This window comes from Branchiostoma belcheri, unplaced genomic scaffold (genome assembly GCF_001625305.1).
Source record: "Branchiostoma belcheri isolate BF01 breed outbred unplaced genomic scaffold, Haploidv18h27 scaffold6, whole genome shotgun sequence".
NCBI lineage: Eukaryota > Metazoa > Chordata > Leptocardii > Amphioxiformes > Branchiostomatidae > Branchiostoma > Branchiostoma belcheri.
The window spans coordinates 2,496,032-2,517,986 of record NW_017804242.1 but is presented as its reverse complement, the minus strand read 5'-3'; the positions used below and the strand labels follow the sequence as shown (position 1 = coordinate 2,517,986).

The window sequence follows — 21,955 nt, the reverse complement described above, 5'->3', positions numbered from 1 at the left end:
CAACTTTTTAATTTTTCTTATAATTACGAAAAGAGGGAAGGTAACTTGGTTGTTTTTTTTCGTCACGATTCTTGAAGAAAACCGTTCAATCTCCAAACGTACGTTTGCGCAACGGCTGAACATGTGTGGTTCGGTAGATACGGAAACGTAATTTACTACCTAATTAAAACTCAATGATTTGGCTATAACTACAGATTATTAGTATATTTTCGTTTGCGCAAACGTACGTTTGTAGCTTTCATTGTTATGAAATCAAAAACGAAGTTTTATGTTGTTTGGATTTACCAAAGTTCTGTATTTTTTCTTTGAAAAAAATCATAAAAAGGGCAATAAAACTTGATGACGTCATGCATGTGGTAACAAATTTTTTTGGGGGGAACTTTATGTTGCTAGCTACCAATATTCAGTACAAACCCACTTCTCTCTCATTTCTTTACCAGTAAAACAGTGCAAATTTAAATCACCAAATTAGCCAGTGCAGAAACCTTNGAAAATGTTACAGTCACAAGTATTTTGGTTGATGTTGTCAGAAAACAAAACACAGAAGTGTGAGTCATTGTTTGGAACAACGAAGCCGATACTTTACAGTAATCGATTGTGACATCTCAACGTTTCCTTTTAGTCTGTAACAAATGTGTTAAAGATTACTACACAACTGAAAACCTCTGTTCCTCATGCTTTGTTCTGTTGCTGCTTGTTTATCTAATGTTTTGATGATTCATTAACTTGAATACAAATGTATATGGTATTTGAATGTATTGCTGGGCTATGAGCCAGTCATTGTTCTCTCAACATATCCACATACTAGTATAGTTTACATATATTTGTGGTAGATTTTGATAAACAAGTAAATTCTATAATCAGTAATGTCCCTTCTGGATTGCAGATTCTAGTGCTGTTGACGTGTACAACTAAACAGGCATCAGGTATTCATTCCACATGCACAGCACGTTCAAGCACAACTTCATAGCCTGGGGGCTAAATTAAAGTTGACTGTACACTAAATTATGGTACGCCAAAAAGCAGTTACTCAAGCAACTGGATATGATTTTGGAAACGGTCAGACATTTCAGCTAGTATCCACTAGCTTTCGTCAGTGACTGAAAGACCAGAAAAGAAGGACCTGGTTTATAAGCACTTACTATTGATTGAATTATGGTGTTTACCCACCATGTTTGTTGTGTATGAATGCTGCTTATGGTTTTGATCTTTCTGATCTAAAACATTTGTGACCACACCTATGCTGCAGCACCTAGCTGCAGTGCCAAGTAGAACCAGTCAGTAGTGAACTTATGCTTAATGATGCATACTTTTTCTCAGCTGCCTGCCAGCTCAGTGTTTGTTGTGTATGAATGCTGCTTGTGGTGTTTTAACTTTCTGATCTAAAACATTTGGGACCACACCTTTTCCGCAACACCTTAAGCTGCAGTGCCAAGTAGAACCAGTCAGAAGTGAACTTATGCTTAATGATGCATACTTTTTCTCAGCTGCCTGCCAGCTCAGTGTGTACAAGTGTGTCATCCCTGTCCCGTCCCTGGGTTCCAGACTGGGCTGCTTGGCACCTTACGAGATCAAGAAGGGTCCGCTGATCTTCGACTGCACCATCAAACCTACCACTGCCATCAACCTGGACAGATTTCAGTGTAATCATGGGTGGGTCTTGTTTTTCAATGATATATATCTCTATCTGTATAGCAAGTATAACCGCCTTTTGGCATAACACAGTTTCTGTATCTGTATAGCCGGTATAACCACTCTTCTGCATAACACACCTGCTTTTGTATCTGTATCTGTATAGCTGGTATCTGTATAGCCTTCTGCATAACACGCCAGCTTCTGTATTAAAATTTTGTATCTGTGTAGTATAGAATGATATGAATTCTGCTCAGCTAATCTTACTTGCTAACAGTTACTAGACATTCGTAAGCCACCAGCAGCTAGTAAATAATGTGGTAATTCTTCCCTGTGACTTGCAGGAAAAACAAGCTTGCAGTATTGTTCTACCAGAGTGAGAATGACGTTGGTGGTCCTGTGCACAAGGAGATGGTGTTCAAAGAGCACTGCACAGGAGGCGACGTGGCCAGACTGGACGCACTTCTCTGTCAAGGTGACAGCTTACTTCATGTGTTTGTTTCACATGTGGCATCAAATGGCTGAGTGGCTAGGCTAGCAGACATGAGATCCGGGTCCACAGGTTTCATTCCTAGCATTCAAGGCCTACATGTCCCTAGAAAAGGCATTTCACACGACTTTCCTCCATCACCCAAGTGTAAAATGTGTACCTAACTTTAGTTTGGGAAGTAAAAGGCATGATCATTGATTGATTTGGAAAATGCAGCTTTGTTCTTCCTCATCTGATGTGACATGAAGATCTTCTAATAAAAATTTAAAACTGGTAAATAGCAGATTGTATTACCTTCCGTCATCCTTCCGACTTTCCCTTGAACTTGTCTTTTTCTTTGTCTTGTTTTTACAGGACCGTACAGGGACATGCATCCCTTTGAAGTGGACATCGCCCCCCACCAGAGCATCCCCGAGGGTCCTGCACGTCTCGCCATCTTCCCAACACACATCAGCGTCGTCAAGAGGTACAAGCAGGAGAGACCAAAGGACAACAGCAGGAGGGGCGGGCAGATCGCCACGATAAAGAGAGAGATGCGGCCGCTCCCCATGGTGGTGAGACTGAAGGATCTGGACAACTTCAGCCCCTTGCAGTTGGGGTTCAGGTTTGAGGTCTCGCAGCAGTCCTACTTCTTCGGCTGCAACGAGGGAGGTGAGGACATGAACAACTTGGTTAGTTCTTTCCGGCACACCAGGAGGAACAGTGTTATCCAACGGCCGGATGGGAAGATGACAATACTACCCGGGTCAGATCCTCAACAAAGGAGAGGGAGACCATCTCACAGAAATTTGATAAGACTGAACAGTGCACCGACAAAAGGAGACAAACCACCTCTTCAGCGGCAAGTGAGCGCACCAGTGATCGTGGCCCTGTTTGAAGATGAAGAGAAATTCAGTCATTGCGAGGACATCCCCAAGCCTCTGGATGACCCACCCCCTCCCCCTCTGGGGAGGCCCCTCCCTGACCTTCCCGCTCTCATTCCCTGTGCTCCTGAGCTCCCTCCGAAAGTCCCTAGAAAAAACAGTGAGTCTCCTCCATCTACAAATGATGTTGGCACTGCTAATCACTACATGAATGAGTGGGAGGCCAGAAGATGCAATGAAGAACTACACGGGGTAAGCCTTTTCCTACAACATGTACAAACTTTTAGCCGGGTGCTATCAGTAACGGGGCTCCTTGCACTTGCTAAGACAAAAAAAGTACAAAAACGGATGGCTCCCAGGCTAACAAATTAATTTCAAAAGCATTTTATTGCCTTCTGTTCTACAATGAGATATCTAGCAAGCATTATGATGTACCCAATGCAAACTCAGTCATTGGGAATGTTGTGTTACAAACTTATTCTTGGCAATCACTCGTGATCTTTATTTGTAATCAGATACAGAGTCATGTACAGATACATAGTCATGCACAGATACAGATTCATGTACAGATATACAGACTTTCCGAGTATGATGACCGTGTCAGCCCCTGCACCTGAGTGAGGGTCACAGTTGACACGGTAGCCTTCGCGTGAATTTGTTTAAGGTGGATAACAGGTTGCGAATCTGAGACCCACACACTTGGGCATCCGTCTTCCCCAGCGGATCCATCGAGGGAGACGTGCTGGTTCCGGTTCGGGTGCTTGCAGCGAGCTGCCGGTGACTTGGTTACGCTCAAGTTCCGCCTTGATCACGCCAGCCCGCCTGGCGCTGCTCTCGTCCGCCAGCTGAAGACAACTGCCGTTGGAGACTTGACCCTCTAATTGAGGGGGGATACGTGTAAAGTGCCTTTCCCAAGGGCACAACGTCGGTGCGCATGTTCGGACATGCCCCCGTGCTCCGACCCAGGTTCGAACCCGGGGCTCCTTGTTGAGCGCCGAACGCTCTATCCACTACGCCACACGACGCCACTTGCCACTACAAACTTATTATGGTTATCATAATAAACATCTCTTAACACTGTCTTTATCTTGAGGTTCGGGTAGATATTACGGTTGATACAGTATATTGACACTGGCTTTTTCTTGCCACTTGTTCAGTCATCATTTAGCCATGAAAAGCAGAGGAAGTTGTAGAGTAGAAAAGAGCTCTAGATTCATTTGTATGTCAATGACATATGTTTATGTTTCCAGGGCATCAAGTTGAACATCGGCATCTTTGCTTCCAAGCCCCAACTCGGCCAGACCTGGATCGTGTATGTGACCATCTACAAACAAGGGGTGCTCCTGAAGGAAGTGGTAGGCATACCTTAACTCTTTGTACAGAACAAAACAAACAAACAAACAACAATCTCTTCCAACAGCTTAAAATGAAATTTTTTGTTGCTATTTAGTAACATTTATACGAGCGATCGCCATGACATCACGGTAACCACAAAAAGTGGGTAAAGATTGGCTGATTTGCCTACCAATAATTTGCTGATGTCTTCAAATAATTTGCTTGTATATGATGTAAACAAAAACAGCGACTGTCTGCATTGAATAGATGTGTAATTCTAAAACCACCTGTTCTACCTGAAAAAATATTTTGACTTTTTTTTGCTCTTCAAAAGCTCAGCAGTTGTTGTCTTTGCCAAAGCTTCTTTAGCATCTCTAGTCTTACTGTTACAGTAGTTTTTTTCAAAGTAATTACATGTGTCCATTTTCCTTCTTAGTTCTGAGTTCTATGCAGGTTTGGAATTGACAAAATTTACTGCATCAGACCTTATCATGAAAGTTCATCTGTGTTGGTAGTAATCATAGTAAAAGGTTGAACTTTATTCCAACACACAATTGTACAGGGATCAAATTTTCAGCGACCACTGTCGCCTTCATCAGGATAATTAATGACCATTCAATCACTTCACAACGTGATATCGCGAGAATTACGGTCACGTGTTTGTAAATTGTAATTCTCGCGAGATCACGTTGTGAAGTGATTGGTCATTAATTATCCTGATGAAGGCGACAGTGTTCGCTGAAATATTTGATCCCTGTACAATTGTGTGTTGGAATAAAGTTCAACCTTTTACTAAGATGCAAACCTTGTCTGACTCAAAAAATGTTGTCTTCCTGCAAACAGAAGGAAAACTTCCCCGCTAAAGTCGACATCGTCTGCCCTCCCCGGGCGTTCCAAGTGGCCCAGCACCTGTCAATCAACGCAGAAGTACCTGAGGGGTGGAACACAGCTGATGTAGTCAAGGTGATAATCCTTTAAAATTTTTTTGAGTGTAGTCTTAAACCATCTTTGTGCTTCCCATATGAAATATGTGTTCCGCTGCATATCTGTGAAGCTGGTGTGTCCATATAAACCTTTGGTACCAGTATCTATATTTTATGGAATATGATAGCCACTACATTGTATAGCCAGCTGCCACTGCATACCTGTGAAGCTGGTGTGTTACTCCAATGGGAGGTTATACAGGTAGGTTCATCCTTCACATTGCAGTCGTCCTTCAGTAAGACTTCTGGAGCCACATAGTTCCCGTTTAGAACTTATATTCAGCCTGTTAGTTAGCTTAAAAGGATGACTACAGGGAGAAAGATGTCAGTTAGCTCGAGGTATGAATCTACTCAACTTTATACTTGTCAGGAAGAGAGTTTTATCATCCATGAGAGTCCATACAAGTTTTTCTTATATTATCATTATAATTAATAATAATTAATAATATTAGAGGGATCCTGGGCCCCACTAAAGGGTTTGGGTTGGCCTTAGGAAGAGCATCCAGCTGTAAAAATCTTGCTTAAAAAAAAAAAAGACTTGTACTTACGTCTAAGGCCACACCAATTTAATTTCTTGGTTAACGGATTCGCCCGCTTCATTTTTTTCTGATTTGCAAATAAAAATAAAAATTCAGAATCAACTGCAAAATGCTCATATTTTGCCCTGAACAGTTGAAAACAGTCCTTTTCATCCTTGTTGTTACAGTTATTCCATCTTTCAATGCAATAGTATCATTAAAAGTTCAAAATTTATTGTTTGAATTTTGAACCAGCCTGGTGTGTTGACTTCATGGCTCCTATCGTACCATTTTGGGCCATAATCGGATGCCCAGGCCTGTTTTTATTTTTATTTATTTTTCGCCCGCCCGCTCCATTATTTTTCTAAAAAAATCCGTTAACCAAGAAATTAAATTGGTGTGGCCTAACCCCCGGTTGGGGAAAAATGATGTTAAATTCGGTTAAAAAAAATATTATTTATCAACTTTTACAGGACATCTACATGGAGAGTTTGAATGACCTGGGAGGCTGGTGCATCCATGAGATCTGCATCCAGCACAGCGATACGGAGCAGAAACAGTTTCACGGCCGGATCCAAGTTCGGCAGGGTCTGGTCGACACTCTCACTCTCAACATCATCACCAACTTTTCTCTCTATGTACGTAAATCATGCTTGTTATCTACACTTCACTTATTTGTCTAGCTGATGAAGTCAATGGTCAATTAAGGATGCTCCACAAAATTAGAGAAATGCAGTTACTGTACCTTATCAGTTTGAAACAAATCCTGTAGTCAGATGATTTTAATTGAAGGATTACTACTGGTATAAAATCAATATTAATTGAACTGTAAGTTATATACTATACACAGTGTCTGTCTTTGCTGTTATGACCAGTGGAAGAGTAGCTCATTATCTCTGTCATTGATCTCATTTGGGCTAATATTGTTCAAGATCTCTGTCTCTGTCCCGCCCTGATAGCAGGAAATTGACATAACACAAACTTAGGACTGTGTACTCAAGATGTAGGCCATCCTAACTTCAACTTCCATTTCCAACTGTGAACAACTTTTTTTCAATGATTACATCAAATAGTGTATAATATTGATTACTGAAAATTTGCCTGTTGAATTGATGCTGTTCTATAGGAGCGGGTTGGTAGGAGGGGGACAGACGATCCCCTGTATGATCTGGTCCCTGCCACCGAGGCGAGGCAAGGCTTCCTGCAGCAGTTCTCCAGGCGGAAGGAGTTCTGTGACCAGATGGACCAGATCAACATCTTCGGGAACGACTACAGGCTACTGGGGGAGAAGATAGGGCTGGATTACCAGGTAAATTAAACAACTCAATATATCATCTGTGTCCATAATATCACCATAGTCCATAATATTGCCACCTTGAGAAAAAGTGTGCTTAAAGATGTTTTTACTGCAACATACCCTAGGTATGTACATTTGAGGTGTGCAGGAGTGCATACCAAAAGTATGTTGCTGTAAAATATCTTAAAGCACACTATTTCTCAAGGTGGCGATATTTTGGACTCTGGTGATATTATGGACACGGATACATCATTATTAATCAGAATTGATGCTCCTTTCCTACTGGTAATGTACTGTTAAATGTACAGAGTTAACCTGTTTACATAAGACCACCTGGCCACTGTGACCACATTTTGTTGGTCCCATAAATGATTTTTCTATTGATGCAGGCATTATGAATCCTGTCCATAATGACCACCAATCCACATAGACCAGATTTCATTGATCCACTATATATAAATGGTCTACTTGGGCAGTTTTGACTGTACTGAAAGGATGCAATATGCTATTGCTGTATCCATCCTCTCCTTGGTGCTGAATGGCTATCACATACAACACAACGTGTATTTAAGCTCTACTTGCAGCAGTTGTTTGAACTGTTGTCGGATATGGTTGAGCCCTTTCTTGATGTCTGTAGTGTCACCTCTCAGACCTGAGGGAGGCCAATGAAATGGCACAATCTGGGTGGGGAGCTACAGCAATAAGCTATGATGATGATGATGATGACTGTGCTATTAAACCTTCTCTGTTCTCCCAGGCCCTCCTGGCCATAGACAGTCGGTGTAGCCGGTCTGCCACTGGTCTGTCCCCGACAGAGCTGGTGCTGAGGGAGTGGGAGAGGGGCGGGCGCACCACGGTGCCCTTCAGTCAGGACGCACTGGTCACCATACTGCACGACATGGGACGCCCCGATATCATACAGGACATGGGCTTACAAGGTTAAACTTACTTACTAACTTTAAATGTCCTTTTCATGCCTTGCAACACTTTTCCCTTCCATCTGGGTCTGTCCTTGGCCATCTTCTTCACTGATCGCCAGGATAGTCCCATAGAGGCCAGGTCATCTGATGCAGTTCCTCTTCCGGTGTTTTTTTATGTGGGTAAAACTTACATTGTATTAAACGGTGCTCAGTATTAGCCTCCCAAGGTTGCAAATTGTAATTCTCTGGCCAGCTAAATCCTTTGACATGCTTTTCATGGCTACTTTCTACTATCTTTCCAGAAGCCATTTTGATAATAACATTAAGCACACTGAAGTTGTCATTGGCTACCAATGTTCTATATGTATGAATTGGTTAGGGCACTAGGCAGCATGGAAAAGGGTAACAATGTCTTCCTCTTTTGTACATTTCCCATCATTTATACATTTAATGTACAATTGTCTTGCAATAAAGTTATATATAATCAAACTGTGACTACATGTAAATTACATGTAGTACATCTTTGTACACATATACACCTAGATGCTAGAAAGCTAATGATTTGATTTTTGTTAAATTTTCCATCAACCCAGTTCCAAAACTGAATGGCTTTAGAGTGGCCGGGACAACAGAGAACACCATCATTGTGACTTGGGAGCTGGACACTCAGGAGGTCAGCGAATGCACCATCGAACTCAAGCCCTCAGGCGGGGACAGCTGGACAACTGTGGACTGTGTACAGAATAACGAGAACAACAGGACCTTCCAGTTGGAGGGTCTGGAGGCAGGGACAAAGTACAGCATCCGTATTCAGCCCTCCTTCCAGAGGGTACAGGGAGAGTGGATGGAGGTGCAGGCGAGAACTGATGCTGCACTGCAGGAGGAGGAGGAGGAAGAGCAGGAAGATGAAGATGAACCACCTGATAATGAAGTACAGCAGGATGTTGAGGATGAATAGTCTCCACCAGACAGCTGTCACTGCACTGCAAAGCTGGTGCATTACACTAAAGTTTACCATTACTAAAGTAGTTAGTAATTGGCTAATATACAGATACAGAGATGAACACCTGATCATGACTGCATGAATGAAGAAGTGCAGCAGGATGATAGGGATGAATAGTCTCCACCAGACTAACAACTTGGGTTGAATAATAGTTAAATTTAGCCATACATGTTCATGTGTATGGGAGAATAATGTATTGCCCAGGGGAGTTGGGAGGGGAAATGTTACCCTTATTGAACACATCGGCAGAACGTACTGCACCTGTGCAAAACCCTGTTGCAGATGGTATTTTTTCCAACACAAAATTTGGAAACTACAGATAGAATATTGACCTTATATGTGCAAATACGACCTTATATGAGACGTTCTGCCAAAGTGCTATGTACATTTATTATGTGTTTTGCGCAGGTGCAGTGCGTTCTGCCGATGTGCTCCATTTTTGCAGCTAACTCCCACTGTAGTTATGTAAATACGGTTAGGATAGTTCCTATCGTAAGACTGTCACAATACCATAAGAACTGCTACTCAAAAAAAAAGAAAAAATAGATAGCCTATAGCTAAGGACTTTTGCTACAAGCATCCTTGTGATTATATCTTCTTCAGTCAGTATTGACCATGGTAAAATCCTAATTGATATCAGCCCTACAGCTTCAGCTAAGGCTGAACAGTCCTATACAATCTTGGTCCTAAAATCATTTTGTACTTTTTTTAAGCATTTGTATATTTGCAGACTTTGAGGTCATATTAAAAATCTCGTATCAGCCTGAACAGTCCTGTTATTAATCTCGGTCCTAAAATAATTGTATTTGTACTTTTTTTATACATTTGTATTTTGCAGACTTTGAGGTGATATTCAAAATGTACATATACTGCACTGCACTGTATACAAGAAAAATTTAGAATACTTCATAGTATTACAATGTATATTAGGTTATTTTAGATACAGCAAACTCTTTAATGCGTTGCTGACCAATGAAAATACACGATTGTATAATAATTGTGACTGCAAATATATGTATGGATGAGATAATGTGTAGTCTCACTAATTTTAAATGACTTCATTTATTGACTATCCTATGGGACAATCCTATGGCATGAACTCTTTAAATTGTTTGTATTGTGTACAAATTTTAGCAGCAGAAGTACATTTTGAACCTGGGAAATGCGGGTTCATGTTTGTGTAGCATTTGCAGTTATTTATTTTACTGTGTTATCCTAGACATCTGGTTTCTACCTGCAGCTAGAATGTGATGATTGACTGTACATATTTCTATCTTGGCATCCAAGCATTGCTTTTCTTTGTTCAGGGAAACTTACTTCTTACTTTTGTACAATGTACATGTAGGTCAAGCTTGGCTGTCAAGCAAAATGCGGTAATCACGAAATGGTGTTTTGCGATAAAATAGTTGCCTTGTGTCAAGTTGTGTGTGTCTTTGAGATCATTATGGCTACCTGTTTCTACACACACACACACACACACACACGCACACGCACACGCACACGCACACGCACACGCACACGCACACACTCACACTCACACACACACACACGCACACTCACATTCAAGTAATTCACATCATGCCTAGTATTTAATCTTAAGTTGAATCTTTAATTGACAAAGATGACAATATGTACAATATTTACAAGCTATAGTTTTCTGAGTGAAAATTGAGCTAATTTCACTGCAAAATATAATTAATATTATAATACTGCCTTTAAAAGGACTCTGATCTGCACGCATTTTAAGCAACAAACTCTTGTGTGATCATACATTATATAAGTTGTAAAATACACCTGATATATTAGATGCATATCATGTTTTATACTTAAACAGCAAGTTGGACAGACAATATTTCAAATTTTACAATTATATGCTGGCAGAGTTTCTGGTGTCTTCATCATATTATGTTTTATACTTTACAGCAAGTGACTAATCTTCACAAACTTTACAGCAAGATTTGTCAGAAATCTCACATCATCTGATATATTAGATACATATGATGTAATGTACATAACACATTTTATACTTAACAGCAAGTTTTGACAGACAACTGCTGCTACGTTGCCTTGATGGCGGATGTCCTGGTGTCTTCCCTGACCACCCCAGGCATTGGTGTGTGTGTCTCCTCCCGCAGGGCCTTAGCAGCAGCCTCCGACACTTCTCTGGCTGCTGAGCCATCAAGCTGACCCTGTACAGGACAGAAAACGCATTCAAAAGTTTGCCAACAGTTAAGAGGTAGCACATGGGCAGAACGTACTGCGCCTGTGCACGAAATCTGTAATGTAGCTTAAGCAGAATGTCCTGTTTAAGGTTGTGCCCGTGTATTTAAGATGACATTCTGTCTGTAGTTTTCAAATGTGTTTGAAAATATATTGTCTGGAACAGGCAAAATTCTGATTTTGGTGTTGCACAGGCGCAGTACTCCTCAAACCTCCTATAATAAAATGAGACAGCTGCAAAAGTAACTGCATTTATAGTACTTTCTGCCAAATGCAGGAGCATGCTGTATATCATCATAGTAATACATTACTGAGAAATTAAACAGCAATAGAATCTCAAGCTCAGCAGCATGCATGTTACACCAATTCAATTAATAGAGGTACAGGAACACACTCTGACATACTGACCACAACTGTAACAGTTACAGTTAGACAAATCAAACACAGCACATCATTACCAACCACCACAGGAAATGTTCTCTTTCTGAACATTAATTAAACCTCCATTAACATTTATCTACCAGGTTACATAGTTACATGTACATGTATATCTGCCCTTTGAAAAACTGTGAGAGATCTCTAGTGCAGCACCCCCAGGTATGCACAGTTAAGATATGCAGGAGTGCATTTCACTGGCGGATGCTGTATTGGAGATCTGTTAAATTTTGACAGGCAGATACATGTATACGTGACCTGGTGAAAGTATGTCAGTTTATACATGTTGTACATACAGTTTTTACCAACTTGAAGTTTGACAAGAATGCCCATCACCATTCATGCATTAACTGCACACGTTCCATCTACCTGATACATGATTGTTTCACAAGTGTATATGTCCCTCACTCAAGAAGGTGGTATCATGTAATTGTCCTTGAAGGTGGGTGTCAAATCAATAATGCTGTTAGCTTATATACATGTATACTATCAATACCAAATACAAAAGCCATATGGTTTTCGTCTATAATAAAGACATGGATCGCACCATTGCATTTTGTGCTGCAATACTGAATAAAGTTTACACGTCATTGGCACATATCCTTTTGTAAAGTCGTTTAAACAAACCTACATGCAGGACTCTATTTTAATGGTATTGCCATCCAAATAAACCAAATAAAACCTGTCTGAAATGTACATGTATGAATGTTTACCATACAATGTCATAAACTATGAATAACAAACACAGGATCTAACCATTGGGACTAGCAGGTGATGCCTAATATAAATGTACATCATGCTCTGGTGCCAGGTGACTGTACTACTAGCCCCTTTGTGTTTCAGTGGTTCCCCTGGAAGGGAACATGGGCCTCATGGGTAAAAGCCACACTGTTACAGTACTATGGTACAAAACTGCATGTGAATTTGAGGGCATTCATTCCTCAGCTAACCGACATCCGGTCGTGTTACACATACAGGCTGAATACAGTTTTAAAAGGAACTATGTGGCTCCAGATGTCTTACTGAGGGACGATTGCGTGTGCAAGATGTTGGTTGGCTGAGGAATGAATCCCCTCGAATTCACTATGGTCCAAAACTCACTAGAAAAAAAAACTCACCTTAAGAAAACCGGTGATTTCCTTGACGGCGTCGTTCATGCCGTCCTGCAGTACCAGGATCCTCTTGCCGGTCTCCTGCCCGACCTGCTCCATCCGCGCCAGCCCCGCCTGGTTATACGCACCCCGCAGGTCAAAGTACTGCACCAGGGCCAGGTGCAGGCGGCTCTGCAGGCCTGACAACTGGGAGACACAAACAGGAGATATGATTTATGTAAAGATGTAATTATATAGAAAGACTTTATCAGCTATATATTTCTGTACACAGGTCAAAGTACTGCACCAGGGCCAGGTGCAGACGGCTCTGCAGACCTGACAACTGGGAGACACAAACATGAGATATGATTTATGTAAAGATGTAATTATATAGAAAGGTTTTATCAGCTATTTCTGCACACAGGTCAAAGTACTGCACCAGGGCCAGGTGCAGCCGGCTCTGCAGACCTGACAACTGGGCAATACAAAGGAGATATGATTTATGTAAAGTCTAAAGATGTAATTATTATACACGTTTTATAAGTTATTTTCATACACAGAATAAAGTGCTTACCAACCATTTTTCTGTCAGTCCTCTTATCCTTCTAATGATGAAATGAGAGGAGTACTACAGTTCTGTAATGTAGTTTCAAAGTTCTTAACAGTGACAAAATAAAATAAGATCCTTAAAATTCCAACCTGTACAAGTAACCATCTCTACATGAGGACTGGTGTGACCCCTTTTTGGTTTTCCCATTGACACAAACATTAGGTCTATTGTGACCTGTCCACAAAGACCTGAGCGGTCTTCTTGGTCAGTTTTGGCTGTACTGAAAGGTTGCAACAAGCTATCCTCTCCTTGGTACTGAATGGCTATCATATACAACATAACTTGTTTCTATGAGTTTAGGGGCAGTTTTGACTGTAGTTCCTACAATGCACTTACAACAACTGTCTGAGTTGTTGCCAGACTTGGTTGAGCCCTTTTCTGATGGCCCAGAAATTTTGACTGTATGCCAAAAAATCTTTACATTGACAAGATTTCTGATTTCCTTGTGTTTAGTGACTTGTCTTTCATCACAATCTTCACTGTACCTCTTTAAGATCCTTAAGAGAAGACTCCATCTTGACCCTGGCATCCATCTCCTGCAGCAGAGTGTCCTTAATGTCCAGTTTCTCGTTCATCAGACTTCGGTACGCCTCTGCCACCTTCTTGTTGTACTGCAAGGCTTCGTCCAGGTTTTCCTGTGTACATAAAGGAAAAAAGGATCCCTCTAACCATGTGAAGTACTACGGAACTGTCATTCAAAGCTTGGCAGTTACATCTACAGTCAAACCTGTCATAGTGACCACCTCTATACAAGGACTACCTGGCCAATGTGACCACTTTCTGGTAGGCCCTTAGATAATTTTCCTATTGACACAAGCATGAAAGGAATTCTGTCTACTAGTATACAGTGACCACCTGTCCACATACACAGTCACATAGACCAGTTTATTTCAATCAGTCCTTTGAGTGGTCTTCTTAGCCAGTTTCAAGAAATTTCTTTTCCAACTGGCTTTTTTTGTGCACTTGTAGACTAATGTAAACTGCATTTTAAAGTTTATTTTTTCTGCAATTTAAACTTTGTCTGACGCTTCCCTCTTACCTCAATAAAAAGCAAACTGCAGGCCAATTTGAACTTCTCTTGAATAAACAGAGGATCAAACAAACAAACAAACAAACATTCAAACAAGACCATACCTGGTTCTGGCTGAGCACACTTGAACGTTCGTCCATGTGTTTCCTGTGCTGGCTCTCCAGCCCGCTCCTCCTGGACGTGACATCGTTCAGCGATGACCTCAGCATGTCCTCTGACCTCTGCAGGTCCTGGATCTGGATGTTCAACTCCTCCAGCTCCTGCCTGGGAAATGTTAAAGTTTAAAGTTAAAATTCCTTCCTGCGCTCTCTGTTTCTGTAGTCCTTAGGCCACACAGTACAGCAATCACTACAGCAGGGGGCTGGACCACTGGTAATGCTATGGTGCACCTATATGGTCCATTGAAACTAAGATTATTGGAGAAGGGAATCACCAGAGGAGCATGCAGAGGTGCTTCTTCTAGGGAACAGCGAAAGGATTTCAAAATAACAAATGGAGGTGGGTGTTCATATCACCTCTAGTGGACTTAAACGTCTTTTGGACATGCTGCATGTACTTGGGGTAAGACTAAGAGGGCCAGTGTGGTCGCCAGAGCCATTACTCTTCTAATGTTACAGTACTAGACAAAGAAAAAGGAGAAAGCATCTCACATCCAACAACTTATCAGAGAAGTACATGTAGCTTCATCACATTCTGCACTTACTCCAGCTCTGCGATGGCGTCTTCCGTGGTGACGGTGAGTTTGTTCATGACGACCAGCGATCGCTCCATCTCGTTCCTCTTCGTCTTCATCATCTCCAACTTCTTCTTCATTGTCTCCAGTTTCTGACTCACCACTGCATGCTCGCCCTGTGGGTGGGAAAAACCATGTGTTCAAGATACAAAACCACTGAACCCAAATCCACACTGTTTACAATGAAAACTAGAAAACTACAAACCCAAACATTTTTATTGCAAAAGATTCTTTATTGACACAACAAAAAGTACAGAGACTTTTGTATGGTCTTCTACAACTTAACTAAAGATCTAACAAAGCTAAATACATGTGTGGATAACGTCATCTTACGTACAGAGTATAATGTATGATGTAACAATAAAGGTTAACTATTCTCTAACATGTGTTCTCTAAATTATAGTAATCTAGATCAAGTTTTTGCTCACTAAAGAGCTACTCTTCACTGGTCCGGACAGGAAGACAGATACCATGTATTTACCAGTGAAATTTCCCTAGCTCTCATGCAAGCATAATAAACATTGGACCATGGCTAAGGACTGCAACCCTTTTCAGTAGTCACTGGATGTCGGATGAGCAACGACAGCCAGGAATTGAACTCCCAACCTCATGGACCAGAGGCATGGTGGGTAACTACTGGACTACACATGCTACATTTACTGCTACATACTGTAATGCTACATTATGGCTGTAATGCTACATTAGAGTTTTGAGACAAGTCAACCTCTTGGTCCAGAGGCAGAGTTATACATGTACTAACCACTGGACTATGTACACTACATTTATACTGTTACATATATATTATTAAGTAATGCTACATTATGGCTGTACTGCTACATCAGAGTTTGGAGACATTAACTTTAAGCCATCCTACCTTTAGTTTCTTCTCCACTGGCTGCAGTTCTCCCTTCCTCTTGGACACTTCCTGGTACAGTTTCTGGTGCCGTTGTGTGACCTCTGCAAGTTGGGCCTCCAGGTCCACACGCACCTGTGTGTGTGTGTGTGGGGGGGGAGGTGTGTGTGTTAGAAGTGAGGGGAAGTACAAATTTACAGGTACCAGGGAAATTTGCCTAACTCTTCTCGACAAGTATAATGAACAGTTGACCACAGCTCAATGCACAGTGAACCCTTCACAGCAGGTCAGGTGAGCCACAACAGCCAGGATTCAAACTCCCAACCTCTTGATCCAGAGGCAGGGTCACTAACCACTGGACTATGCACGAGCATAACAGCATCTACAGTGCTGTATTTCCCCTACTCACCTTCCTCGTCTCCGCGTGAGTTTTCCTCCTCTTGACGACGTCCTCCTCCACGATGGAAACTGCGTTCTCGATCTCGTCCACCTTCTTCGTCACCTGGAAGTTATTAAGTAAATATTGTATAGTTGGTATATTGTTACAGTAGTGTAAGTTGTGTATATTCACATAATATGGTGACAGAAGTCTAAATCCCTCCTACTATAAAACTGCAACATGATATTAACCCAACACTAGTTACCATGGTGAGAGACAGTCTGGTTCAGGTTATTGGCCATGGCAGAGGTCAGTGTTTGGAACGGAAGAAGAAACAGAGCAAAAACAATATGTTTTCCTTTGGTAAACATATTATCATTAATAAACATAAACATAATAAACCTTGTCCTGCTTCTTCTTGGCCTCCAGCTGCAGCCGCTCGTGGTCGGAGGTGTCAGACGTGATGCGCGCCTTCAGGATCGTGCTGGTGTGCATCTCCTCCTTAACCTGCTTCTTCAGGGCATCGGCTGTGGTCTGGGCGGGGAAATATACATGTACAGAAGGTGCTGAAGGCTTTAAGACTGAGTTTTCACATTTTTTTGGAGACATTCAAAAATGTGCAAATCTTCAGAGAATGTTAAACTGTGTTTTTTTTCGTCTTGCATGGAAATAAGATTCTACCAATCAAGTGTAACACAATTTGATGTGGTGTGGAAAAAAGTGATGGGGTAAAAATGCATTTAAATCTACTATATATAATGTCATATAAGTCACATAAAACTCTTTTCAATGACAGGTATAAGGTCTGCTCATCACCATGTATGTCATACACCTACATGTATATTACTATGTCCTGGGGAGAATTCAGTTAATGTACTAGAACAATGTGGATCACGTCAAAAAACACCAAAGAAAAAGTCACCACATGCTCATAACTCTCTAAGTGTTTATAGGCAGTTTGCCTTTAAATTAGTATTACACAAAAACATGTACACATGACAGTATGTCTCCAGTGCTGTGCTCTTGGCTTTCTTGAGTCAAGGAATTGACAAAAATGTCTTGATCTACATTGTAAAGAGGGAAAAAGGGTGCTTTGTTTGAACAGAGTTTGTGTCAGCCATATATGTCAATCAACAACATTGAAGTGCAGTGTGCTTCAAGAAAATCCAGCTTAAAATTTCCTTTCTTCAAACTAACATCATCATCATCATCAGGGAGGTAGTAGTGATGTTCCTTGTCTGGGACAGAGTCTAAGGTAAGGTCTGTCCCAAAGAAATCTGCATGGAGAAGGTCCACTACAACCTGGGGTAGAGAGTTGGGGTGCAAAATGTTAGACTGGATGTACGTCCGGACATGAGATATAAACTTCATTTTTTGAGGAGGACTCTTCTAAAGAAAAAAGGAATTACCCTTGATTTAATAAGACATTACAATGCACATATATTGGCCACAGTGTGTTTGGGAGATCTCTAGTGCACCACTCCCAGGTACACAGTTTAGGTATGCAGGGGTGCATAGATGTACTGTAGGGTGTTGCAATCTCTTTAGATGCATTTTTCAGGGTGGCGGATCTATGTAACATTAATATACAACATGTGTGTAATATCATATACACAAGGGATAGGTTTCAAGTCAATCATCTGGAGAAAATTCATTCAAACACTGCCAATATGACAGTTACTGTGCATTACATTTTCTATATGGATGTGCTCCTCATGTGAAATATCTTAATATATATATATATACAAGCCTCGAAAACTTGGCAATTGTGGATTTCCTGCAAAAACTCCTGCTGTAGTGCCCCAATGGTCAGCTATTTATAAGGGAGAAACATCAGGGTTAGTGTAGCATTGAATTAGCAACACAAGTCTGACATGCATATTCACTGAATGTAAATTGTACTAGATAGTGAGGTTACAGAGTGACAAAAATCCTTAATAGAACAGGCTTTATTTCCCTTTATCTCAAACTATAAAGTGAACTACAAAGTTAAGCTACATGGCCGGTGTCCAAATGTGTGCTAAGACACTCCAAGTACAAGTACCACCATTACAATGTATACTTGTCCTTGGAAATACAAACTTATAGTAAATATACAACATGCATATCTCAAGTGTTTGTATCTTTCATAGCATCACAAGTTTGATACACGTGCTTGTAAAATCACCCAATGAAAGGTACATGTTAACTTTATAATATATTGTGGATCAATCATATTCTAGAGTGACACAGCTGTACACACAGGTGTCTGTGAGTGTGATATGCAGTTGACTGTGGATAAACAGAATTCTTTAAGAGTGAGAAATGGAAGAACGTGCAGGTCAGATTTCCACGGCACCTTCAGTCCCGTATCCTCCTGGGCCACCTCCTTCTTCAGCTGATGTGTGATGGCCATTTCATACTGATGCACAAAGTTAACATGTTAAAAGGAAAAGATGTCTTGTGCATGTCAGATACATACTAGTCTATTATTTAGATGCAAACTAGAAGAACCCAATACATTTAGACTGTCTAGTCAGTGCTAACTGCTGCTTGGTCTTCCAGGATTTGTAGAGAACAAGACTTTACTTTGGCTTGAAACTTAAGAATTTTCTGCAACTTATTATGCACTGATTACCTAGTCCAATTTGGACTGCTTCAATCCTGTGCAATCCTTTTCTGAATAAACTGCAGTGTATATGAATTGTTGGGAGCTTCTCTCGCAATTGAAGGCAACTCATCTAAACACCAGTTGTAAGCCACAGGTTTGATTTCAACTTCTCTTTGTCTGGCACTTCTTTCTCTCTCATGCTCTTTTCAGACTCACCTCCTCCACACACTCTCCTCAGGAATTCTGTCTCAGCCCTCTTTGCTCTGAGTACTCAGGATCATCCAGTAGTTAATTTACCTGTGTGTGAGTCTGTGTGTGTGTGTGTGGGGGGGGGGAGGTTGTACCACTTCAACATACAAAAAATACACTGCGTTTACCTTGAGCTGGTCCTCTATGCTCCTGGTGTATAACAATCAGTGGGTTTTGATGTTGCAAAGTATTTCAAATGTTTTGTCTAGCATCTGACTTTCTGTATAGTGCTTTATGTACATGACATTGTATCGTCTCCTGTAAACAGTTGGGCAGCTTAGGGCCTGTGAGATCACTATCACTAATACTCACCATCTGGTTTAACGTCAGTTGTTCCCCGTCTCCCAAGGGTTTAAGGGATGCTTGCATGCTGACATGCTGATTCTTGAATAAAATATAATTATGTATAAACAACCTGGCTTTACCTTGAGCTGGTCCTCTATGCTCCTGGCCTTCTCCTGCTCCTTAGCGACGGTGTCCTTGATGGCGTTGTTGATGGCCTGCACGCTCTCAAACTCCTCCTGGATCACAGACATCTGCTCCTTCATCTTCTCCATCTCCTTGTGGATCCGACCGGTCGACTTCTCGTCAAGAACCTTCTGACGCTCACTGAAATCATGAATGAATGAAAGACGTAAACTTATGATCTTACAAGCTAAGTACTAACAGGCCAGTTGATGATAAACTCATCCTTTCCTTGGTGCTGAATGGCTATCAGTCTAAGGAGAAAATGTTGTGTTTCCGTTTTCCATCCTGAAGAAAAAGACATTTATGATGTTACAAGCTAAGTACAGGCCAGTTGGTGATAAACTCATCCTCTCCTTGGTGCTGAATGGCTATCAGTCTAAGGAAAAAATGTTGTGTTTTCCATCCTGAAGAAAAAGACATTTATATCCAACAAGCTACAGGTCATGGTAATAAAGCAGTTCTAGGTAGAATTATAGTGATACAAGTACAGTACCGTTCGCGTTATAGTTACCCTAACGGCCGTTACTTTTCCGTTTTTTTCCCGTTAGTTTTCCGTTATTAACTGGTTACTTTTCCGTAAGTTTTCCGTTACTTTTCCGAAAGTAACGCGTTTCTTTTCCGTTAGACTTCTCCATTCATATGCAGGCGCGGTAACATCACAGGAATAGTGGGAGGAGTACTAATTTACCTCATGCGGGGCGGGAAATTACCGATACACACCGCTGGAACAGCGGAAGGAACGTTGATCTAGCCTGCATTTTACTATATTGTAACGTTTAAAACGTTTTAACGATCACCGGCGCATCAATTAGATCGACATTTTCTTTTGTCACTGTTGCCCAGGCAAGCGTTTCTATAGTTTGTCAACTTTAATTTGCTGTTTTTCTCTGTTTGTTAACTTATTTTACGACCGAATATGCGATCCTAGATGATCTGAAGTTATATTAAACTCCCCGGTCCGCCGTGCATAATAGGCGGCGGGCGTGAGGTAACGTTAGGGATGTGCAAAAAACATCGCGAAAAATTCCTATAACACTCGAAAAAAGGCAGCATATTTACACGTGCCCACAAACATTTTATGGCTACTTATTGACCAGTTTTGGGGAGTTTTGTTATGTCCTTGGAGTTTTGTTTAGAGTGGGACGGAAAGCCGTGCTGCGACTCCGACTCCGTGCACTTCCGTGTTACATTACGTTGTATGTGACCAACAAAATTACGCCAAAGGCACCACAAATCCACATGTACGTATATGTTTTCCCGAAAATTCTTTTGAGTACACATTTCGTCACCAGGATGTTGCTAATTAGTCGTAGAAATAAGGTAGAAACCAGCGTAAATGTGGCAATCTCGAGATCAAGCTCTCTGCACTTCGCGCGTGGAAGGGCGCCCCAGCATGCACTCGGCTTCGTTCTAGCCAATCAGAGCGCAGGTCATCTAAGGTGAACCAATCAGAGCGTAGCTGCTTGCATATTAATGAGAATCTCTGATCTGGAATGGCGGCTAGCGCGGACATGAAAAAATACGTCGCTGTATTTCAGGAGATACATTTGTAGGCGTCAGCACACGAAATTTATATTTAAACAATGGCCAATTTACGTGAACCGAACACGAGCCATTGTGCTTTGTTTGTTATGTTGTGGTTTGGCGCGCCATGGCGCCAAGCCAGCGGCTTCCCTTTAATGTGCGTTCAGTTTCCTCGGTGGGCGTGGTAAACCCTCGATCCCTCTTGGGGGAAAAAAGTACGTGGGAACTGATATATTAAAGACGCTACATTTGTAGTTCTACGATGAATTCCTGCCGGTGTGCTCCTATAGGAACGCCCACGAACAGCGCAAGTTTGTCAACAGCTAACTGTTCAACAAATACGAGACAGGTAGGTTCTGTATAATGTCCTTGGTTCAACCAAGTGTGGTACAACTTGCTGTTTTGTTAGCTACTGTCGCAATCTCCATGTATGTTTGAAGGCGACGGACACCTCGGTATTTCTCACAAGTAGCAACGTTTCATACTAGTATAATTATATTATGGAGATGTGTTGAAGCTGACATCGTGTTTTCTTTCGTTACAGGGGTCATCTCACTGCACATTTTAAAGCCATTAAGTTTCGTCTCCTGGACTTCGAACTTCCAAAAAACATCCCAAAAATCACCACGGCATTTTGAAATTTAATACGAATATTCAGTCACCATTTTTAGGGGCGCCATTTTAGTCTTAAAACTCTTAATTATACGATAGTCCGGAATGACTCTATCGTCC

The 21,955-nt window shown here is 41.4% G+C and overlaps 3 protein-coding genes across 3 annotated transcripts in view; 1 reads left to right on the top strand and 2 right to left on the bottom strand.

Annotated features, from left to right (window-relative positions):
- Positions 1-9,361, top strand: part of LOC109482247 — a 12,431-nt gene extending 3,070 nt beyond the window's left edge. Inside the window, exons 2-11 of the mRNA XM_019784939.1 lie at positions 809-926; positions 1,488-1,653; positions 1,977-2,107; positions 2,477-3,237; positions 4,236-4,340; positions 5,164-5,283; positions 6,295-6,459; positions 6,948-7,130; positions 7,876-8,056; positions 8,632-9,361. Of these exons, the coding sequence (XP_019640498.1) occupies positions 809-926; positions 1,488-1,653; positions 1,977-2,107; positions 2,477-3,237; positions 4,236-4,340; positions 5,164-5,283; positions 6,295-6,459; positions 6,948-7,130; positions 7,876-8,056; positions 8,632-8,996 (2,295 nt within the window). The 3' untranslated portion in view covers positions 8,997-9,361. The remainder of the gene's footprint in view (positions 1-808; positions 927-1,487; positions 1,654-1,976; positions 2,108-2,476; positions 3,238-4,235; positions 4,341-5,163; positions 5,284-6,294; positions 6,460-6,947; positions 7,131-7,875; positions 8,057-8,631) is intronic.
- Positions 9,362-10,746: 1,385 nt separating this feature from the next.
- Positions 10,747-15,272, bottom strand: LOC109482344 (myosin-9-like). Its single transcript, XM_019785026.1, has 5 exons — positions 15,131-15,272; positions 14,532-14,691; positions 13,883-14,032; positions 12,815-12,994; positions 10,747-11,230 (listed from the first exon to the last, which is right to left on the bottom strand). Exons 1-5 carry the CDS (start codon positions 15,238-15,240, stop codon positions 11,099-11,101), a joined length of 732 nt encoding a protein of 243 aa, XP_019640585.1. The 5' UTR covers positions 15,241-15,272; the 3' UTR covers positions 10,747-11,098.
- A 726-nt stretch (positions 15,273-15,998) lies between these two features.
- Positions 15,999-21,955, bottom strand: part of LOC109482246 (coiled-coil domain-containing protein 178-like) — a 17,219-nt gene continuing 11,262 nt past the window's right edge. Inside the window, exons 12-15 of the mRNA XM_019784938.1 lie at positions 19,657-19,840; positions 16,795-16,926; positions 16,423-16,515; positions 15,999-16,148 (exon numbers count right to left, since the gene is read on the bottom strand). Coding sequence (XP_019640497.1) covers positions 15,999-16,148; positions 16,423-16,515; positions 16,795-16,926; positions 19,657-19,840 — 559 coding nt within the window. The remainder of the gene's footprint in view (positions 16,149-16,422; positions 16,516-16,794; positions 16,927-19,656; positions 19,841-21,955) is intronic.

Coding starts and splice junctions, on each gene's coding strand:
- LOC109482344 (XM_019785026.1), bottom strand. CDS start 15,240: ATGAAGAAGAAGTTGGAGATGATGAAGACGAAGAGGAACGAGATGGAG. Junction 14,692..15,130: donor GACGCCATCGCAGAGCTGGA/GTAAGTGCAGAA, acceptor AACATTTCCCAG/GCAGGAGCTGGAGGAGTTGA. Junction 11,231..12,814: donor AAATCACCGGTTTTCTTAAG/GTGAGTTTTTTT, acceptor TGTCCTGTACAG/GGTCAGCTTGATGGCTCAGC.